A 23560-nucleotide genomic window follows, 5' to 3' on the forward strand; every position below is an offset into this window, starting at 1 on the left:
CAACACGCGTGTATCTAGCCGGCCCACACATCACTATTGTGCATCTATTATCCCCCCCCTGGCTCTGGTATACAGAAATAGAAAGCAGTGGTCCTCCTTTTTTCCCATTTGTACCCTGGGACTCCCTGCAAGTTGCATGTCCCGCCTCCACAGCGGTTTGGATCACCCCTTTACCTGTTACCGGGTTGAATGATGTCACAAGCAGCAGAGACAGAGAAGGCAAAGTTTCTGATTTAACTCTTAATTTTATTAGACTTCTCAATCTTTGGGACGGTGCATGAAGATCCTAATTTTTGTGGTCAGTATACAAATACAACATTTCTAGCTCCATTCTGTTTCGGACTTTAGTTTCCCTTTTATAGAAATTCAGGCGAACTGGAGGAAGAATCCTGTTATCTCCTACATATGGTATTCGCAGTCAATGTATTCTACAGACATGATCTTTCTTCATATCATTCCACAAACCCCAGGTGGGCCAGCATAGCACCTGCATACACAGTGGTGCTCCATCTCATATTTACTCAGTGACTGTACATTTTAATTACAATTCTTTAGAAAAACACACAGCTCTCCCCTGATACCTGCCTGTTTTCAAATTCTAAAGGTGATCACACCTGGTCCTCGGCACAGAGACGGCTTTCCACTCCAAAGGAATTGCTTAGGCGGCTTTCTCTATTCTCCATTTTTGACCATGAGAGGATTCCTTTTCGGAGTCTGCATTATCTCTGCTCTTACTGCAACAGGTTAGTAAAATTAGATTAGAAGAGATGAACATTGTAGCTAACCAGAGCCATTGCAAGGAATAAACAGAGCTTACTTGTGAACTCATAGACACAAAGCAACACCATAGTCTCTTGGTCATTGTAAGAAAGAAATCTAAATTATAATATCATACATGTAGTCATTTGTGAATTCTGTTATTTATATCATACTTGCGCACACTGTGGGGGTTATTTATTAAAGTCTGAATGCAAAAAACCCGTTAAATGTTAGTTTTTTTTTACTATAAAATCAGAATTTTTAGTGGAAAAAAATTTATTATTTATTATACCCCAAGGCTGCAAAAAGTCTGAATCTGAAAATACGACCTGCTGAGTAGGGATAAGCGACTTTTTTCACGGAGTTTCACTGCCGAAATTACGCCCATAGGCTTCAATGGGGAAAAAAATTGTCGCCCATGAACTTTAATGCATTTCGGCAAATTTTTGCCGACCACAAATTTTTGGCGAAGCGAAATGGGTGAAATTCGCCTATCCCTACTGCCAGGTTATATATAAGTCAATGGAAGAGGTCGCTATCCTATTTGGACGTTTCTGAGGTCTGCACTGGAATTAACCCAAAAATTCGACTCTTTCAGGCAAAAAACATTCAGGCTTTTTCGGGAAAAATATCTGAAAAAAATACATGATTCGGGTTTTTGCTCGATTTTAATTCGTTTTTCCCCGATCCGATTGAATCAAGTTTTTTTAATTATAAATAAGGATTGTGGATTGTAGTTTAGTCTGACTTTTTTTTATCAAATAATCAGAAAAAAAATGTTGATAAATAACCCCTTATATGATTCAAATCATTAATTTCAGCCATAAGAGGTACAAGACAACATTGTGGAGGGACTGACTAAGGACAATAACACATGAAAAAATTAGTAAATCTCTTCTTTTGTGGGCAGCTAATCTCCTCCAAATTCTCTCCCCCCCCCACACTGGCAATAATGTAAATCACTAATGAATATTGATCTGGTCCTTTGTTTTTCTGAAGTGACTCAAAGTTTTCTCACCCTTTAAATGGATTATAGGGCAAGTCAACCCCAACATAAATAACACATTAAATTCTAAGCAAGTTTCCAATGTACATTCATAAATCTTTTCCCATGCTTCTGATGTTATTTGTCAAAACAATTGCTATTGGAAGCAGTAATTGCTTAAAGGGGATGTAAACCCAGCTGTAACGCTATTCAACAGCGCCCCTTAGTTTTCTATAGAAGCAGCTGAAAACTGTAATTATAAATGCAAGAAATGTAACCAATGAGAATTCTGCTGATCAAAAACTTCATTATCAATGCAGAAGAATAGACCAATAAGAATGCTGTTTCCCAGCACCATATCTGGCATCCTGCTGTTATCTTACATATAGAGATAATTATGGCATTTGCAGGAAAAAAAGTGATCCAGATTTATACAGATAAGCTGGGATTCTAATTGGTGGATTTTGTTTTCTAATTTTAAAGGAGAATTCAACCCTAAAGGTAAAAAAAACCTACCCCCGTACCATATATAGGCCCCTTCGTCCTCCCCCAGCTGAAGTGTTACAGATTCAGGCATTGGAGTTCACGGGCGCCATCTTCAGCCGCTTCGGTAATCTTTGGAATGAGACCGGCACTTCTGCAGTTTTCGTTTTGGCGCATGCGCAGTTGTCGCAATACAGAAGATTGGTCCAACTGCGGATGCGCCGCCACTCCGGTTTCATTCTGAAGATTTCCGAAGATTTCCGAAGAGAAGAAGATGGCGCCCGTGAACTCCGATTGCCCGGGGTAACACTTAGGCTGGGGGTAGGGTTGCCACCTGGCCGGTATTTTATGGGCCTTGCCGGTAAAAATGATGGTTGATCCCAATGTTATTAATAGGGAAAAAAGATAAATACTGTTATAGGAAGGCCGATATTTTTTTCTAGAAAAGATGGCAACCCTAGCTGGAGGAGGAGGAGGGAGGGAGGTCTATGTAGGGTTGGGGTTTTTAACTTTAGGGTTGAATTCTCCTTTAAAGCAATGACTGGCTGTCGAGATTTGGGGAAAAGTTTTATTATTCAATATTACCCTGGTGTTGCTGGACTACAACTCCCAGTATGTCTGACCTTTCATTATATGTTACATTATTCTGGGATTTGTAGTCCAGCAACAACTGAGCAAAGTTTGGTTGAGCATTAAAGTGCAGCAGAGTTTACTACCCCTTTAACACTACAACCCTTATGATGCTGGACTATAGCAGCCAACATTAGGGATGGGCGAATTTTACCCCGTTTTGTTTCGCCAAAAATTCGCCGCCGGCGAAATGTCGCTGACGCCCATTAAAGTCTATGGGCGTCAAAAAAATTTTTTTGACGCACGTCTTTTATTTTGACGCACAAAGTTTTTTTCGCCCATCCCTAGCCAACATGCCTTAACCTTAATAATATGTTACATGATACTGCAATTTGTGGTCTGCAACAAGAAATAAAAATGTGGTTGACAGTGTAATACAGTAGTGTGTAAGCCCATACCTCCCAACTGCCCTGTTTTTAGAGGGACAGTCCCTCTTTTGACAGCAGTCCCTCGTTTGTACTGGAAAGTTCCATTTTCTCTGCACTGAACAGCCAGAAAAAGAAACAAAGTTTCTGACTTAATTGGCTTTTGGCAGAGAGCCCAGCACAGCCACAAGGTTCAGATAAGATAATTTTGTAACAATTTTGAGATAAGCAAATAAGTAATTGTAACAATATAAGATAACAGGTCCCTTGGGAGAAGTTAGACTCACAGCTTAAAGGGAAATTTACCTTCATTAGCAAAACTGGAAAAAAAACAGAAATATGTTCAAACTTCCATAGCCTGCCAAATTTTGTAAAACAAACATGGTAATTAGGGGGTGCGGCGACACAAATGGGTGTGGTCAAATAATTTTCACCCCGCTACACGTGCCAACTTTTTTGTCCCTCTTTTTATTTCCAAAATGTTGGAAGGTATGGGTATTGCACATACGTTTTATCATCTTAATTGTGTTTTTTTTTTTTGTTCTAAAATAACTTTTTGACCCCTTTCTCATTATTTCTTTATCTTGCAGTGTGCTCATTAGCATGCATGACTTGTACGGCAACTAGCAGCTACCGTGTTCCCACTTGCTATTGGAACAGCAAAACGTGTGAACCCCAATATGACAGCTGTGCATCGATACAGACAGTAAATGGTTGGTTATTCCCTCTCCAGTATTATAATTGGTGTCAGTATATGACACAATGCTCTTTAATTAGCAGAGGCAATTTACAGATGTAGTTTGATAAATGGAGCAGTGTGACTGTTTGCATGAACCATCTCTTATGTCTTGTATTTGTAACATAATAAATAAAAAGACACACGTCCATCACGTTTAACCTTTTAACTTTTCTTTAACCTGCCTAACTGCCAGTTGATCCAGAGGAAGGCAAAAAAAACCCATCTGAAGCCTCTCCAATTTGCCTCAGAGGGGGGAAAAATTCCTTCCTGACTCCAAAATGGCAATGGGACTAGTCCCTGGATCAACTTGTACTATGAGCTATCTCCCATATCCCTGTATTCCCTCACTTGCTAAACACCATCCAACCCCTTCTTATACCTATCTAATGTATCAGCCTGTACCACTGATTCAGGGAGACAATCAGGGCCGGATTTACATAGTGGGATCCCCTAGGCCCACTGCCGTTCGTTGCCCCTGTCCTCTCCCCTTTTATTATCTGGACCGGAGCAATGGGGATTGGCGCACGGGAAATTTAAAAATATTATTGTATCTCCAGCGCATCCCCCAGTGTTTTTGAACCAATGTGGGTGTGGTTAGGCAGCATGCCGCCCCCCTAAAATCCTGCCGCCCTAGGCTCGGGCCTAGGTGGCCTTTCCACAACTCCGGGCCTGGAGACAATTCCACATCTTCACAGCTCTCACTGTAACAAACCCCTTCCCAATATTTAGGCGGAACCTCTTCTGTTCTAATCTGAATATTTCAACATAGTTATCATATCACCCCTTAAGCGCCTCTTCTCCAGCGTGAACATCCCCAACTTGGGCAGTCTTTCTTTTTCCCAAATAATCAGAGTTTTTAAAAATGATTTCCTTTTTCTCTGTAATAATAAAACAGTATCTTGTACTTGATCCCAACTAAGATATAATTAATCCTTATTGGAAGCACAACCAGCCTATTGGGTTTATTTAGGGGGTTATTTATCAAAATCCGAAAATATCTTGTTATTTTCTGAAAGCTACTCCGACCAAATCCGCACAGGTTCTTTTCCCCCTTATTTATCATTACATTTTTCTGAATATTTCCTTTGCGGGAAAAAATTGTGAAAAATTTTAATCTTACAAATTTTTTGGATTTAACGCCCAAAAACTCTGATCTTTCGAATTTATGCCTGAAAACCACTAAATGTTCTGTTTCTTGTATGAAACCCAACGCATATCATAATATCTTCCTGACTTCTCCCACTGACTTATATATGAACTCGGCAGGTCTGAGTTGGAGTACTTTTTTATTCAAACTTTTAACACCCTCGGGGTTTAATAAATTCCAAAAAGTTTCCACTAAAAATTCTAATTTTATAGTTAAAAAACTTGAATTTTCTGAGTTTTTGGTATTCAGAAAAATATAATAAAATATAATAAAATAATGTATAATTACGAAAAGGCCATCTCCCATAGACTCCATTATAATCAAATAATCCCCTAAAAAAGTATCTCCTATTTCTTTTTAATAATAAAACAGTATCTTGTACTTGTTCCAATCTGAGATATAATTAATCCTTATTGGAAGCAAAACAATCTTATTGGGTTAAATAATAAATATTTTTTTAGTAGACCTAAGGTATAAAGATCCTAATTGCAGAAAGATCCGTTATCTGGAAAACCTCAGATCCCAAGCATTCTGGATAACGGGTCCCATACCTGTATCTCATATACACAATACTCATTTCTCACCTTCATTCAAGGGGACATGGATGTGTTTTTTGTCTGTCATGTTCGTTAGTTCTAAAGGTAATTTTTGTTTGTCTTTGTTGTTTGGTTCTGACTCTTGAAACAAAGTAGCGAAAACCAGTCCTTCAGTAGGTTTGTTAATTAGCTGCCATATTAGCTTGGTGTGACATCACTTCCTGCCTGAGTCTCTCCCTGTTCACTCATAGCTCTGGGCTCAGATTACAGCAGGGAGGGGAGGAGGGAGAGAGAGGAGCAAACTGAGCATGCCCAAGCCCTAGCCCTGGAGGTTTAAGCTGAAAACAGGAAGTCTGATACAGAAGCCCATGAGTACACAATAGAAGGAAAGAAATGTGCTGTTTCTTTTGACAGAGGACTCAGAGCGGAGTTTTACCTGCAACCCTGATATTTCTTTATTGTTTTATCAATATAGTCTATAAATTAGTTTTTTTCTCATGGGAAAACAATTCCTTTCACTAGTCGTTTCCAAAACCTGACTACAGTATATAACTATTTACATTTATGTTGCTCTACAGGATATGATGTTGGCTATAAAACAAATTCATATGACATGAAGTGCATGGAAAGCAAGAACTGTAATAAAACTACGACAACAACATTATTAGGATATGAGTTTAAAGTCGTAACCTCTTGCTGTAATACAGACAACTGCACTACAGAAGCAAACTGTAAGTACACACAGTTTTTTGCTTACAAACATCTGTGTTGAACTTGATTCTCCTAAAAAATATTGAACTTTTATGTACAATCATTTAACTGTAGTTATAAAATTATGTAATTGTCTCAACTCATCATACATTATGGAAGTCTCAATTCTCTTTACCTCCCAGCAGTGCAACAGCCAAAGTAGTAGCCAAAATAAAGTCTGTGCAGTGAGTCGAGTAATAGCATATACCTATTACTCCACTCACTGCACACACGTTATTTTGGCTACTGCACTGGTGGAGCTGGCTAGCTGTCAGGTGGAAAGGCAACCAAGGGCCTGGCCTAGGGTGGCAGGATTTTAGGGGGGCAGCATGCCACCCAATCACATCCACGTTGGTTCAGAAACACTGGGGATGTGTGAGAAAAAAAATAGTTTTGTTTTTTTTTTTTACAATTTCCTGTGTGTCAATCTCCAGTTTTCCAGACCTGATGATGAAAATTTGCATATGTGCATGAATAAAGGGGAGAGAATGGGCCGACGAACGGTAATAGGCCTAGGGGCACCCGCTATTTAAATCCAGCCCTACTAGCCGTTGACCTAGTCCTGACAAAGGGAGAGTGCAACCCCCCCCCAAAACATTGATTACTTTGGTGAAGCAATAAATGGGGTAAAACTCCCTAACTGCATAAACTGAGTGTTTGTGGCTCAGTATACTAACAAATGCTTAGGGATTGTCAGAAGCGATCAAACTAGAAAAAGGCACTTATAGGGTTGCCAACTTTTGGGCCAGTTGAATCCGGGGGGTGGGAAGTGATGCAATGGGGGCAGGGCTGGGATGCTGTAGGGAGGATAGTGCCATCAGGGGCGGGCTATGATGATTGCCACGTCAATTATAGCATTCCTCCAAACTGTCCCGCTTTTCAGCGGGACAGTCCCGCTTTTGACAGCTCAACCCACAGTCCCGCGTTTGTACTGAAAAGTCCCGACTTTCTTTGCACTGACCAGCCAGGAAAAGAAACAAAGTTTCAAACTTAATTTGGCTTTTGCCAGAGAGCCCAGAACAGCCACCAGGTGCAACTAAGATACTTTGTAACAATTTTGAGATAAGCAAATTAGTGTAACGAATAGTTACCCTGGTGGTCTAGTGGTCCACTCGTTGGCATGCGGGGGCGAACACCGTGCCTTCGGAGGGGACGCCCGCCGCATGCGTCTGATCTCTTCCAGCACCGGTTCCCATATGGTGCGCGCGGCTGCACTCTTGCAGGTTTATGCGCCGGTGTGATGACGTCATCACGCAACGGTGCCAAATTCAAAGGTATTTAAATGGACTTTTGAAATTAACACATTGCCCGTTGTTCTATTAGCTTGTTCCTGGGTGTGTTATTCTTAGTGAATCCTGCCTGTTATCACTATTTTGACCCTTGCTTGCCTGTGACTATTCTGATCTCTCCAATCCTGACCATTTGCCTGCCCGCTGACTATTCTACTCTCTCTAATCCTGATTCCGGCCTGTCTGACTATTCTCTGCTTGTGCTGGCCCGGCCTGCCTGTTCCAAGTGGCGTTCCTCCACTCAATATCCTGGTGAGACGATTGTGCCCCTTTGCTTGTCCAGAACCGTTAGCTTTGCTCCTCTCTCAAATAAGACCTGGCAGCATCCAATTAGCCGAGGGCTCCTCCCGAGGTGAAAGGTGGCGGTTATAGGCAGAAGTGAGAGCCGAGACCAGGGAGTTTAGCTTGGGCTCTGGATTTAGGGTGCCATTCGTGACAATAAGTAATTGTAACCAGTGTCGGACTGGCCCACCGGGATACCAGGAAAACTCCCGGTGGGCCAAGGTTTCAGTGGGCCCTTATGCTTCTAAACATTTGGCTTGTTTCAAGACCATTCCCTATTTCTATGAAAACAAAGAGGCTAAATTTGCTAAATAGATGGAATAATAGGTTACAGTATGTAAAGAAAAGAGAATAGGGGAATAGAGGTTGAGTAAGGAAAGGAAGAAAATAATACTTAGAGTGGGCTCCTGGTCTAAACATTTTTGGGTGGGCCCCTGGTCTAAGGGTTTTTGGTGGGCTCCTGGTGTCTCAGTCCGACACTGATTGTAACAATTTATATAAGGAGGTCCCTTGGGAAAAGTTAGACTCGCAGCTTAAAGGGCAATTCACCTTCATTAGCAAAATTGTAATAACAAAAAAAAACACAGAAATATGTTCAAACTTTCCTAACCAGCCAAATTTTATAAAACAAACATGGTAATTAGGAGGTGTGACCACAAAAATGGGCATGGTCAAAAAATGTCCCCGCTCTACATGCACCAAATGTTTTTCCCCCTCTTTTTATTTCCATAATGTTGGGAGGCATGATCATAGGGAAACCTGCCCGGTTTTCCAAATTAGGAAAACACCGGGCTTTCTGGGTCAAAACTGTATAGAAGCTGATACAGCAAGATGTTGGGGTGGGCTTTATGATGTCAGTAGAGTTATGATGCCGGGGCAGGGTTAGTTCATCACTTAGACTCAAATGGCTCATTTTGAACATACAGCCCTTAGAAAAACTGAGGTGTCCAGTTCAAAACCACAGAGGTGGCAACTGTATTCTATCTATTCTGCCTGAGGAGTAAGCCCAAACCTCTGATTACAGGTATGGGATCTCTTATACAGCAATTGGTTATCAAGAAAACTCTGAAATACAGAAATGCTAATTTTGAAAAACCATTTCTTATTTTTGATTTTTTTTTAATTCAACTTAACTATGTAACTATGATTTGCTTTTTTTTGTTTCTGTGATAATAATTAATTAACTGTACTTGATAATAACTAAGCCATGGGATTCTGTCATGATTTTTTTGATGTAGTTTTTATTTCAAAATTACACAGTTTACACTGAACATAATTCACTCTACCATATAACATTTCATTCCTGAAACTATATTTTTTTTTTAGTTGTAATATTGGTGTGACTGACGTTTATCAGAGCACAAGTCACATTACTGGGGGCAGCTCAGAAACTGACAATATGTCTAGCTCCATGTCAGTTTGCAAAATTAAATATAAATCAGTTTGCTCTTTTGAGAAATGGATCTCAGAGCAGAATTCTGCTGGAGCAGCACTATTAAATGATGCGTTTTGAAAAATAAAATTCCCATGACAGTATCCCCTTTAGATGAGTATCTAAAGTAAAAATGTTTTTATTTATTGGCCAGATTATTGTTCGGGTTTAGGGTTGTCGTCTGTCTCGGTTTTGAACCGGACTGCCTGCCCTGTTTTCCAAATTAGGAAAACAGGGCAGGATTCTCTAAGATTGACACGATCACTGCGTCATAGACCCACTCCTGACATCAAGGTGTCTGACCCCTGCCTCCTATGCATTACAGCCCACCCCTTCCATGTCACAGCCCCGCCCAGTGTCGGACTGGCCCACCGGGATACCAGGAAAACTCCCGTTAGGCCCTCATGCTGTTTCATGGCCATTGCCTATTTCTATGAAGCTAAATAGATGGAATAATAGTTTATAGTATGTAAAGAATAGAGACTAGAAGAATAGAGGTTGAGTGAGGAGAGAAAGAATAATAGTACTAAAGGTTTTTGGGTGGACCCCTGGTGTCCCAGTCCGACACTGGCCCTCCCCTGCCCAGTCTCCACTTGGCTAAAAGGTGGCACTCCTGTTTTACAAGGCTGAAAACTGAACAGAAAGTTGGGACCCGAACAGGCCTTAGAAAAACCAAACTATTCGGGTCAAAACCGAACAGGAGACAACCCTAATTTTATTGGTTATTGTATTGTTGAATTAAACTTCCCCAACTCTCCAGAGCCAGAACTGTCATTAATATGCAAAATAATCCACCGATAAGAATCCCTGTTTAATTGTGTAAAACTGACTCCCTGTTTTTTGTTCCTGTAATTGGAGTTGGAAGATTTAAGCCCAGTTTCCCAGCGCTGAACAAGTCTGTCCTTTATACTTGTCGTAACCAGCTTTTGTCGACATTTTGGTTAAGGGCATTCCTGCTGTTTTGCCATTGCCTTATGATCCATATTCCTGTTCCTGTTTCCCGTTTCCTGTCTAAGCTGAGAGGAAGCATGAAGCAGGCCACACCTACCTGCCATGTTGTGATAAATATACCAAAGTTCCAGGGGTGCCAGGTTGGTGGTTTTTCAGCCAAATTGGGCTACTGGGTTTTGAAAGTACAAACTAGCCAAGGTACAGATTTGGGCTACTTTTTGGGCCTTTTGCTGGTTTCCAAAGTACAAACCAGCCAAAGGCCCAAAAAGTAGCCCAAATCTGTACCGTGGCTAGTTTTTTTCTTGCCCTAATGTGCCAAGCCTGTGTCTCCCAATGCATGTTGGGTAATGTAGTTTTTGTTCAACAATTTGCCAACTGCCAAGTTTAATGTAAGACTACAAGATGAGGCTATCTTCTTCCTCAAGGCTTTTGTAGTCATGCAGCAGACTGTGAATCACCTCATTGCAACCTCAAAGGAGTGACCCTGTCTGCAGAGCTGCAAGAGATAATATGAGATAATCAGCCATAACCTGGAAACAATTGTCTGCTGTCCAGGAGGTGCCAGCAGGGAACAAGATCACCCACTCAGCCCAAGCATTAGCATGTGCTACCCAGGTAGAAGTAGCCACAGAAGTTAGGTCGAGGTTCATGAACTGCGTTCCACTATCTCCCACAAGGAAGTTGGACATTCCTGTCCATGAGGTTCTGCTGCTGAGACTAATTCCTTGAACCTCCACCACTGTGAATGAGAGAGAGCATCTGTAGCTGCATTAGAAACCCCCTGTGCTTTGCCCGCAACCAGATGTCGTGAGTTAGGCAAAGAAGGACTAGATGGTACAATAGAGCTACAACAAGTAAACAGTGCAGAGACTGTCTAGTATAATCTGTGGCTTCCATGTCCACCCCAGATCTGGCCTAAGAGCAGGCTTCCTGCAGACTTCCTCATCATTTCTCCACCAAGCTGAACCCCCATTTAACTTATAAACACCATAAATCAGGTCTTGGTAGACAAAAATCTGGAAACACTTCTCCAGGTATTTCTGACCTATGACACATGTAAGCACTGAAAAGGCTTGTAGCCAGTTACCAAAAGTCTTAACAACCTTCAATATCATCATTCTTGTCATATCACATCTCCTTATCCACAGTCACCTGGTCAGTAGAAATCAGGGACCAAATATTAATAAACACATTTTATTCCCCAAATGTCATCTCACAGATAAGAGTGAAGCTAACTAACCCTGCAGATAGAAACATCCTTCATCATACCCGCCAGTTCGGGTTCTGACTGAGATCTGCCTAGTATCTCACTGTCCTTCTCACCTAAACCTGCTCATGCCCCAGCACAAATATACTGACCAGACCCTGGGGATGGGGCTGCAGAAATTGAAGCTGATGTTGAGCTCTGTTGTTGTGACTCCATGAATTCTTCTACCGACATGTTTGTTCCTATTTTGGTCCCCTGAACTCTCTCGGGAGGAGTAGGAACAGGAGTGTGTCGCCGATGTCTCTGATGAGGAGGAGTAAGAGGAAATAGGGGACTTGACCCTCGTACTTCAACTGTGGTTGGTTGCCCTGGAAGGCTGTGCAGCCCTGTACCTGTGTTTTCCAGTAGAGCAGTAGTGGGTATGCCTATTTTCCCCCGGGATGTAGATCTGGCCAGTGGAGTGTGATCAACCCCGTGTGACACTTTGGGACTGGGGTATGGTGTCACTGTATTGGTGGTGCCCACTATCTGTGGTATCAGGAGGGGGAATAAGCTCTACTAGGAGCCGATCCACCCAACCTGCACCCTGCTGCCACACTCTTACGCTCACCTGCACGACTAGAGAATCGTTCACCATCCCAGAGCCAGAAACACTAATGAATGGGAGTTCCACAGGTGCTCCAGGTTCCTGAGGGAAGAGGAAGCCATTAAGGTGTTCCCTTCCTTAAATAACTGGCCATCACCTGTGTTACCACCCAATCCCACCCACCCAATCCCACTAAGGACTACAGTCTTCAGAAATCCCTACCCTACCTAAACACCTCTCCCGCCCCCCCCCTCCAAAATCTGACTCCATGTTCTTTGTTCCTGCATTTGAAGTTTAAAATAGTAAGTACAGTTTCCCAGCACTGAACACGTCTGTCCGTCCTCCCCGTGTCTGATCCAGGACAGACTGGATACGTATAGAAACGGATCCGCACACACTCTAGTCAATGCAGTCGGGGAGTATCCCCTTTTATTTAGCCACCAAACATTCATTGAGTGTGTGCGGATCCGTTTCTATACGTATGCGTTGCTAAGGGACCCGCCCGGGTCAACGGAAGAACGCACCATCATTTGCAGGACTGGTGAACTACAGGTGTGCGGTAAGAAAAATGACATTGTTCAACTGTGCTTAATGTTCTCAACTCCAAATGTAGGAACAAAGAACAGGGAGCCAGATTTATAGAGATCAGCTGGGATGCTCATTGGAGGATTATTTTGCATTCTGCGGGCCCTTGAGAGTTGGGGAAAGTTTTTTGTGCAATATTGCTTTAAGTATACAACCCTGATGTTGCTGTACTACAGCTCCCAGAATGCCTTAACCTTGATAATATGTTAAAGTATGATGGGGTTTGTAGTCCAGTAAAAGTGTGGTTGAGCAGTGCAGTGCAGTGGAATTAATGGTCCCTTTAAGGGGAACTAATGTCTAAAATGTCCAATAACTCATATCAGAACTGCCTGCACTCTTGCCTGGAAATAGTTATTTAGACACAGTTGGGGGGGGCACTGTCTGATATTTACTAATATATATTTAACTGTTCATCTATGTGATTGGAACCACCCAGCTTTTAAATGACAAGAACTACCTGTACCAGCACATCATTGTTACTCCTCTGCCTAAAATAAAACAATGTCCCCCTATTATTAACTGGAAGGCAGACAAACTCACATACAGTAATAGGCAGCCAGTGTATTTGTCTTATAGCGGACTTATTTACCATTTTTGTTTTTTCTCTCTCTTTTCTTTAGTGAGTCCAAAAAATTCCACCAAGAACGGAGTCTTCTGCCCTGCTTGTTATGATCGGCATAAAGCTGGCTGCCAACCTAATGCATTTATGGCTTGCACTGGGGATGAGACATCATGTATCAGTTATGCAAATGGTATAGAAATCCCCCACTGACTTAACTTACTGACAACATGGATTTATTGCAAGAGAATTCCTTTATGATATAAATAGAGGCTGTGTGGTGCCACAATGGTGCAGCTTCCCATTCATTAACATCACTTTCTCTATTCCAGGACAACCATGATATCTTCACATTCACCTATGAAGCTTTCATCATGTTTTTCTACTGTGTGTGTGTGTGTATTTGTGTGTGTTTTTTAGTCTTCTTTTGTCCCATTTATATTTTCCTGTATAATATGTAGTCACAGCAATGATCCAGGACTTCAAACTTGTTGCAGGGGGTCAGCATCTTGGAAAGTATTTGTGACACTCACATGCTCAGTGGGCTCTGAGAAGCTGAGCTTAGGGATAGTTGCAAATGATAATAAGTGTAGGGGATACGACAAATCCTTTCCTCTGTTTTTCTGTCTGTGACATCATCCAGCCCAGTTACAGGCTGGAGAGCCATCCGATTGGCTGGGTGCCCCAGTGCATCCGTGGGAGAGGCGGAGTGCCTAACTTTGGAGTAGGGTTTTTGACAGCACTTATAAAGGGATCCCTGCTGCAGCAGCTAGAGAGATCCAAATCTGTGGTGTGACAGTACTGCTTGAAAATATTTTCCAGGGAGAAGGAAAAGGAAAGGGCTGGATTTTGCTTTGCTTTGATAAAGCATCAGGGAGAGCCAGTTTCTATCTTCTGCCTGTGGATATTTTGGCCACTGTGTGTTCCCCAGGGTGAGGACAGGTCTTGCTTGTCTACCTGCCTCGTGGGAGCAGCTACTACTTTCATAAGGGAAAGGTACCTTGGGGCAGGTAGCTCTACCTGGCGACAGAAGAGCTCTTGGGGAAGGGACATTGAACTGACCGGATTTATTCTACATTTATCCACCTGGTGTAGAGCGTGGGACTGTGGCATTGAGAGACTGTGCCAGGGGTTGATAGTCCACACAGGTTCCCCAGAGTAAAGTGATATTGTGTGATTTGCATTTACAGTTACTAAATACAGTTTACATAAAGTTTATATTTGTTTTATTAAAAACCCTTGAATTTCCAAGGGTAAATTGCAATTTAAAGAGGCAGTAACCAAATTAGGGTTATATGAGGTTGGTCTGTAATATAAGCTGATTCGTTATGTGCGGGTTGGATTTCCCCTGACCTGGAAACGACCTCTCGCCTGTCTATAAAACCGGAAGTCGGAAGCCGCCATTGTAAGGTTGATGAGAGCAGGCAGAAGAGTTCAACCCGCACCGCCCGTGACCCGCAAATGGGGGGCGGGTTTGGGCGAGCCCACACATGACAGCTGATACTACAGGGTTGATTATTAAATTCTGATGCTAATTGCACTGGTTTCTGTGCTGCCATGTAGTAATTATGTGTATTAATTACTAATCAGCCTTATATTGTGACATTTCTATTCTATGTGTACTGTATATTGTGAGTGGGTCCCTAAGCTCAGCAAGTGACAGCAGCACAGACCATGTGCAGTGAATCAGCAGAAAAGAAGATGGGGAGCTACTGGGGCATCTTTGGAAACACATATCTAATAATATTTGTTTTTATCTTCACAATATAGTCCACAAGATTCCAGAATTGCTCCAACATCATGAGTGACATAAAGCACTAAGAAAGTTCCTGGGCACACACCTTCTGTGTTTATGTTTCAGGGCATCAAGCAGATCATGTGCAAATAGGCAATCCCAGAAAGTGTGCAATGCTGTTTCTTAATGATGAACTGTAAGCAGTGCCGGAACCTGCTCAGGTTATGGGCATGCATGAAGGTTTCAAGGGAAACTCCTGCATTCATGTGATGTTTTTGTGGTATCAGAAGGGAATAGGGATGCACCGAATCCAGGATTCGGTTTGGGATTCGGCATTTTTCAGCAGGATTCGGATGCGGCTGAATCCTTCTGCCCGGCCGAGCCAAATCCAGAAGGGAGCCCTAGAATAGGCTCCATCATATATCTTGCCCATAGTTTCTTAGTATTAATATAGCTTATAGAGCTTTTCATGAGAATGAAAAGAAAAATGTGATTTTCCTTGCCATCATCCGTGCCAGCTGCATATGGGTAAGCCCCATCCTTTGACTCCAGGCAGAAAACTCTTTAAAACGTTAAAGCCTTTTTACTCCCTTACACACGTCTCTATGCACCTAGCTGCAGGTTCTTTATGATAAAGAATAGGGTGGGAAAAGAACTTACTGACATGGAGGCTGTATCAAAAATCAAAAAATTGGAGAGCACTGTTCAAAAAATATGAGGTGAATGGTGTGCAGGGTCAATAAATCATGAAATGTTAGAAAAATGAAAAAGGAATGAACCGTTACAATTGCCTGGTCCCATTCATATTACCTAACTGGCCATTTAGCAATTTATAATATTTAATATAAAAATTGTTCTCCAAAGAAAAAAGGTTTATAACAAGTGACAGGGCAAGGGTCTATGCACCCTTAATAAACTAGTTTGTAGGGGCTGGTTGCAGGAATATAGCATGCCTCATACAATACAGTTTGTAAGTGAGGCAATTCAATAGGTTGCTGGAAAGGGTTTCCTAGCTCTTGAGTCAAGGGAATATCATGAAGGATTGTGCAGTTTCCATCTATTTCTTTGGATATTATCGAAAAAAAAAAATCCCAGTTCATAATAATTAGGTGGTCCATATTTGCATCAAAAGGTGCTGCTTGCATTCTATGTAGTTGTGCTCAGTGTCAGCTTTATGTTTTGATTTGAGCATAGTGATCCTATTGATGCAGATAAAGCCTGGATCTACCATTAACTTCAATGGTGACGGTATCTCCAGGGTTCCTACAGTTTTTTTTATTATTTGTAGTTTTTGAGTTTATTTAGCTTTTGATTCAGCAGCTCTCCTGTTTGCAATCTCAGCAATCTGGTTGCTAGGGTCCATATTAGCCTAGCAACCATCCCCTGATTTGATTAAGAGACGGGAATAGGAGAGGTCTGACTTTAAAGCCTAGAAATAAAAAGTAGCAATAACAACACATTTGCAGCTTTACAGAGCACTTGTTTTAAGATGGGGTCGGTGACCCCAATTTGAAAGCTGGAAGGAATCATAAAAAGAAGGCAAATAATTTAAAAACTAAAAAAAACGAGGAGCAATTGAAAAGTTGCTTAGAATTGGTCATTCTATAACATACGTAACGTTAACGTAAAGGTGAACCACCCCTTGATTGTATGAGATTGTATGCAGACAATATTTTGATGGTAAGTACAGGACGTGACACCAATCAATAAAGATTACCATGTGCTTTGTATTAGTGATGGATGAATTTGCTTAGAAAAATTTGCGAATTTCCTGCGGAATTTGCGAAACAGCACCAGCATCTCGTTTTTGACGCCGGGGTCCATTTTGATGCCAGCGTCTGTTTTTTGGACGCCGGTGACATTTTTTTTTTATTTTGACATTGGTGAATTTTCGCCATCACTACTCTGTATTCATTTTATTGTCACTAATACTCATCATCTAAGAGTTTTTGCTGTGAAAATACAGAATCTTTATGGGCTTGGCAAGTTTTGTTCACCCTGTTAATACAACATTTCTCAGTAGGTATTTTTACAAGGATTAAAGGGCATTAAAGGCGAAAAATTAAAATCTCATTTTTACTTTCTTTAAAGGACCAGTAACCTCAAAAAAAAATTTAAAAATTTGTTAGTATACATTGAAAAGAAAACACTAAGACAAATTAAACTTTAAAGTCGCAAAGTCTTTATTAAGAAATAACTTACCGAAATTTTCGCTCCACTTGCGCTCCTCTTGATCCTCCATCATTTCTTCTCCCTGCTTTCCTTATAAGAGATAGCCAGGGAGGAGAAATCGAGTGCCGCATGATGGATCTTCGCTGTGTCGCCTTTTTTGAAGAGGAGCAGAAGTGGAGTTTCGGTAAGTTATTTCTTTAAAAAGGCTTTGCGATTTTAAAGTTTAATTTGTCTTGGTGTTTTTTTTCTAAATATTCTAACAAATTTTTAAAAAAGTGTTTTGGTGTTAGTGGTCCTTTAATGAAAAAGAAACATATCTACAATATACTTTAATTAAAAAATGTGTACCGTTTTTATAAGAAACCTGTATGCAGTGAAATTCTCCCTTCATTTACTGCTGTGGATAGGAATTGTCAGATGGTCCCTAACTGCTCTGCAGGGAAACAATCATACTTATGAACAGCTGGCGAATTTCCGCGTTTTGCCACCGAAATTTTGCAGTGAAAATTTTCGGGGATAAATTAGCCCATCACTAGCCCAGAACACAGTGAGCATGTGCACAGTCTTGGTCTTGCAAAGACTGTAAACAAAGTTACAAGATGGTGACCCCATATGGCCAACTTTGAAAGCATAAATCATTTGTTTGATTAGGCTTGTGGTGCAGTAAATTCATGTTTATGTTTAGTATACAAAATACAGCATTTCTAGCCTTATTCTATTTTAGACTTGCCCTTTAAAAAATGAAGAGAATGAAATGCCAACCAATGACTATCTTTTTCCTTATTAGAATTAAAGGGCTGTGGGACTCCCGATACTTGCCGTTTTTTAGGTGTATGTGAGTATACAGACAAAGGCTCTCCTCTCAGTGTGGGTAAGTACCCTTTATGTAATTGGTGGAGCCCATTACTAAGTTTAGGAGCTAAACAGTAAAACACATCTCTAATATTTAGGGATTATTTATTAAAGTCCGAATGACAAAGAAGTCGAAAAATGTGAGGTTGTTTTTCCTATAAAATCCGAATTTTTAAGTGGAAAAAAACCTTGACATTTTCAAAATTTATTATTCCCCGAGCATGGAAAAAGTCAGAATCTGAAAATCCGGCATCTCAGACCTGCCGAGGTTATATATTAGTCAATAAGAGAGGTCCCTATCCTATTTGGAAGTTTCTGTGGTCTGTGCTGGAATTAGCCCGAAAATCTGACTATTTCAGATTTTTTGGGCAAAAACCCAAAAATGTTTGGCTTTTCGGGAAAAAGCCCAAAAAAATTGAGCGATTCGGGAAAAATCTCAAAAATCGCATGATTTGGGTTTTCACTTGATTCTTTTGGTGTTTGTTCCCAAATCCGATTAAATCGTGATTTTTTTTTATATAATAAATAAGGTCCAATTGTGTATTCAGTGTGGTCGGGCCCACTTATTTTTATTTGATTATTAAATTTGATTTTGATAAAAAAGGTTCCATGTGTTTCTTCCAGTAAAGACTGTTTCTGAAATATAATGGTTTTCAGTGAAAATAATGGCAAAGGACCTTCAACTAGGGATGCCCCGAATACACTATTTTGGATTCGGCCGAACCCCCGAATCCTTCATGAAAGATTCGGCTGAACCGAATCCTAATTTGCATATGCAAATTAGGAATGTGAAGGGGAAAACGTTTTTTACTTCCTTATTTTGTTACAAAAAGTCACACGATCTCTCTCTCTCGCCCTTAATTTGCATATGCAAATTAGGAATCAGATTCGGTTGGCTGGGCAGAAGGATTCGGCCGAAATCCGAATTCTGCTGAAAAAGGCAGAATCCTGGCCGAATCCCGAATCGAATCCTGGATTCGGTGCATCCCTACCTTCAACCTTTATTGTATATTATATTATTCTGAGATTTGTAGTCCAGCAACAACTGAGTGAGGCATGGTGTGATATAATGAAGGAAAGAATGACAATTATCTCTATACAGTGTAAGATAACAGCAAGATGCCTTACATGGTGCTGGGAATCAGAATTATTACAGGTCTGGGGGTTTTTTTGTATTTATAATGAAGTTTTGGATCAGTAGAATTCTCATTGGAGAATTTTCTTGCATATATAATTCTGGTTTTCAGCAAAACTAGGGGGCACTGTGGAATGTCATTACGGCTAGGTTTACAACCCCTTTAAAGGAGTAAAGTGTGGTTGAGGGTTTAGTGTCCCTTTAAGCACTAGATCTTGTTCTCAGCAAAAACATATGCCAAGGTGTATACAAAAAAGTAGACTCTTCAGGTTAGGGCTTTGCACACTACTGTATAAACCAAAAATAAAGACAAAGTTTTCCAATGCAATGCAACTGGTTTTATTTTTACTTTCAAATACAATTCATATACAAAAGATGTTGCCCCTCTCTTGCTGAGGGTCTGAGATCTCCAGTTCTCCTACAAGCCAAATTCAGATAAGGCAACCCACTGGCACAGCCTGCACATGGAATATTGTGATGGATATTGTTAAATACGTCCACCTACAGAGGTTTTGTAGAAAAGGGGGTTATAATGGCCTACAGTTTAGCTTTAATTGCTGACATACCTCTCAGACAGTGATATGCACAAAGCAGCATTTGTATCTGATTATATGCAGTGCCAAGTTTTGAAGAGTACAGAGCACCAAAGGAGACCAGTGTCCATGCACTAAACAGATAGAAATGTATTGGTCATCTTTACAATCCACACATAGCTTCTGATGAAGTGGCGGGAGGCTACGAAACGCGTAGAGTGGGCAGCTCTTAGCATGTCTGGGCATGCTATGTATGGATTTTAAAGATGACCAATAAATTAATGGACGCTGGTCTCCTTTGGTGCTCCGTACTCTTCAAATCTTGAATACTAATGATGGGCGAATTTATTTGGCAGGCGTGAATTCGCGGCGAATTCCCTCGATTAGCAACCGGCAAATAAATTTGCAAAACCGGCGCAAAGATTCGCCAATGTGCAACGCTGGCGTTAAAAACGGACTCCGGCGTCAAAAACGTGATGCCGGCGCCGTTTAGTGAATTTTTCACAGTTTCACGAATTTCCCAGGAAGATTGCGGCTTGCGTTAAGCACATTAGAGCCCGGCAGTGTCTGTAAGTGCTCCCACTACCTGTATCGTTGTGGACATATGCGGTGCCAAGTGTTTGGTTTCCTGTGGTTTGAGTAGATGTGTAGGGCAGGGGTCCCAAACCTTTTTTTTTTATAAAAAAAAAGAGTTGGGGAGCAACACAAGCATGAAAAAAGTTCCTGGGGATGCCACATAAGGGCTGTGATTGGCTATTTGGTAGCCCCTATGTGGACTGGCAGCCTACAGGAGGATCAGTTCGGCAGTTCAAATGGTTTTTAGTGTTGGGCGAATAAATTCGCCAGGCACTAATTTGTGGCGAATTTTCATGTTTCACGCTGGCATCAAAAAAATCTGGACACGCGTCAGAATAGTCGCTCACATCCATACTGTCGCGCATCAACACGATTCAGACACCCATAGACTTTAAAGTGGGTGTCGCGAATTGATGCAGGCGTCAAAATTCGAGTTTCGTGAATTTTTTGCCATTTCGCGAATTTCGGTACAAATTCGCCCATCACTACTGGTGTTTACGCAACCAGAACTTGCCTCCAAGCCTGGATCCAAAAATGAGAAACTGCCTTGAGGCTAAGGGTTCAGTGAGCAACATGTTACTCACTTACTTACTGTTTGGGGATCACTGGTGTAGGGTCTGTCCAAGTGTAGATGGGGGTAAGTATGGATGTGTGTTTGGAAATGGCTATGTTTTTAATGTATGTGTTGTGTAAGGGGGTTTAAAGGTTAAAAAAGGTTTCTTGGAATGCTGACAATATTAAAGTAACATATATTTATTTCTTGTATTTCAGTAAATAACCAGCTTTGCACAACTTGCCATACTTCCATAGATGAATGTTACTCGTACCCAGTGCACTGTGCAAACGGAGAAGTGTGTCTGACAGAAAAGATATGGACCCTCGGTGGTATATTCCTATTCTACGGCATCTTTTTTTAATCACATTCAAATGGTGGAGATGTTTTTCTCTGCCCATGGTTTCCTTTTGCTATTGTGCAGGTTCCGTGTGCAACAATGCCGTTTGTTTCATACAAATTGGGCCCGATTCAATTCAGCGAGTAGAAGGTTATCACGTGAAAACTCATGGGGGTAAATTTATCAAAGAGTGAAGTTCCGCCACTAGAGTGAAATTCCGCAGCTCTCAATTCATTTCTATGGGATTTTGAAAGGCGTATTTATCAATGGGTGAAAGTGAAAGTTCACCCTTTGATAAATACGGCTATAAAAATCCCATAGAAATGAATGGGGAGTGGCGGCATTTCACTCTAGTGGCGGAACTTCACTATTAACTTCACTCTTTGATAAATATACCCCATGAATGGGATTCAATTTGGGATGCGATTCAGAAACACGTATCTCACTGCTTATAACTTGAAAACTCTTTTGAAGTCTATGGGAAAAAACTGGAACTGAATTAGGAGTAGGGTTACCACCTGTTCGGTTTTTGGAAGGGCTGTCCTGGGTGAAAAGTTCCTGTCTGGATTTCCAAATTAGGAAATCTGGACAGGACATTGAAGTGAATGACATGGCAATCAGCCAATCGCTGATTGTCACATCATCAGTCCAGCCCCTGGCGTCACCGCCCCCAGATGTCACTGCCCCACCCCCTGGTGCCACTGGCCCACCACCTAAGTCACCGATCTGCCCCCTGACAGTTTTTAACAAAAAAAATGGTTGCAACCCTAATTAGGAGAAAAGTTCTTTCTTGATAAGTTGTGAGATAACTTCTTCTCATTTGAATCTGGCCTTGTATGCAACTGTATAGTAGATGAGCAATTCTTGCATTACAATAATCTGGAAGCCGTCATTGTGCATTGCAGTATAATCTTATTTGATGGAATGAATTATATTTTCTTTTGAAGCAGTAGCCTAATGCACACTTGTACAAGACAAGCCCTAAGCTCGATAGAAAATGTGACACAATAGCTTTGGGGAAATATTTTATATGGGCGTCTCTCATTTATCATGCAAGTTCTTCCATATAAACATACCCGAAATCAAGAACCTTGCAAGATAAACCATAATAAAGGCCCAAACTATCCTTGTTGCTTTACATTGGGAATGGCTCATAAAAAGGCTAAAACTGTACCACCTCTCAACAAAAACTCTGGGAACTCTGCTGTTCATGCTACTATTCTATTGAAGTTTCTCTAATTGTGTTGTACTTGTGTGCTCTGATACTATATATTAGGGGTGTGAGTCAATATTTTGTGGTTTCTCTCTCATCTCTCTGGGTCTGCACCTTCATGTGAACCTACAATTTACATGCACACCATGTCAACCACTGCAACCAACATATGCTTTGACCTTGTGCATGTGGAAATGGAATATCAGCTCACTGAGCACTATTGTGTTTGCTTTGTGACTTGCTACTGATGCTGAGTATTGTTTTCTAAAGGAGCTCTTGATCTTTAAAGGAGAAGGAAAGGCTAAAACTAAGTAAGCTTTATCAGAAAGGTCTATATAAATATACCAGTAACCCCTCAAAGTAATGCTGCTCTGAGTCCTCTGTCAAAAGAAACAGCACATTTCTTTCCTTCTATTGTGTACTAGCATGCTCAGTTTGCTCCTCTCCTCTTGTTGTGCTGAGTCTCCTTGAAGATGTAGGAGAAGCCTTTCTTATCTAGCAGGCTCCAAAGCATGTCTTCCTCCTACATTACATATTATATGCCCAGTTAATTTTCCCCTCTGTCAGTTTATTGCATAGGAAATAGGTGGCAATTTAATTTATACAAAACTCTAAACAATCAAAGATTAAATCTATGTTCAGACTGGAATCAGCCAGTCTACTACAAGTTACCACTGGCACCTTTACATTTGCAATTTGCCACTTATGTTTGTAAATCATATAACCAAGGTACATGTTGCCTTTGCCCTTGCTATTTTTTATAATATTACTATAGGCAGAAGGGAACCCTGTAGTGTACACCTATTATTTACGATTTCACTCTGCCAGTGTGAGATGCCCAAAAAATGCATGCAGCATGTGCAAAATATAACAATGAATAAAACAGAAAAATGAAAATCTGTAAAAACTAAAATTACTCACTACAGGTATGAGATCTGTTATCTGGAAACCAATTGTCCAGAAAGCTCCAAATTACAAAAAGGCTGTCTCCCATTAACTCCATTTTATCCAAAAAATGTCCTTGCAGTTTGTACTTGATCCCAACTAAGATATTAATTAATCCTTATTGGAAGTAAAACCAAAAATTGGGTTTATTTCATGTTTAAATGATTTTCTAGTAGACTTAAGTTATGAAGATCCAAATTACAGAAAGATTCGTTTTCCAG

General features: G+C 40.9%; 1 protein-coding gene across 1 annotated transcript in view; it reads left to right on the forward strand.

The window, feature by feature from the left end:
- Positions 1–691: 691 nt before the first annotated feature.
- The window catches only part of LOC108704968 (urokinase plasminogen activator surface receptor-like), a 30252-nt gene continuing 7383 nt past the window's right edge, over positions 692–23560 (forward strand). Inside the window, exons 1-2 of the mRNA XM_041570647.1 lie at positions 692–743; positions 6223–6375. Coding sequence (XP_041426581.1) covers positions 692–743; positions 6223–6375 — 205 coding nt within the window. The remainder of the gene's footprint in view (positions 744–6222; positions 6376–23560) is intronic.

The sequence above is a fragment of the Xenopus laevis genome, chromosome 7S, assembly GCF_017654675.1.
Source record: "Xenopus laevis strain J_2021 chromosome 7S, Xenopus_laevis_v10.1, whole genome shotgun sequence".
NCBI classification, from domain to species: domain Eukaryota; kingdom Metazoa; phylum Chordata; class Amphibia; order Anura; family Pipidae; genus Xenopus; species Xenopus laevis.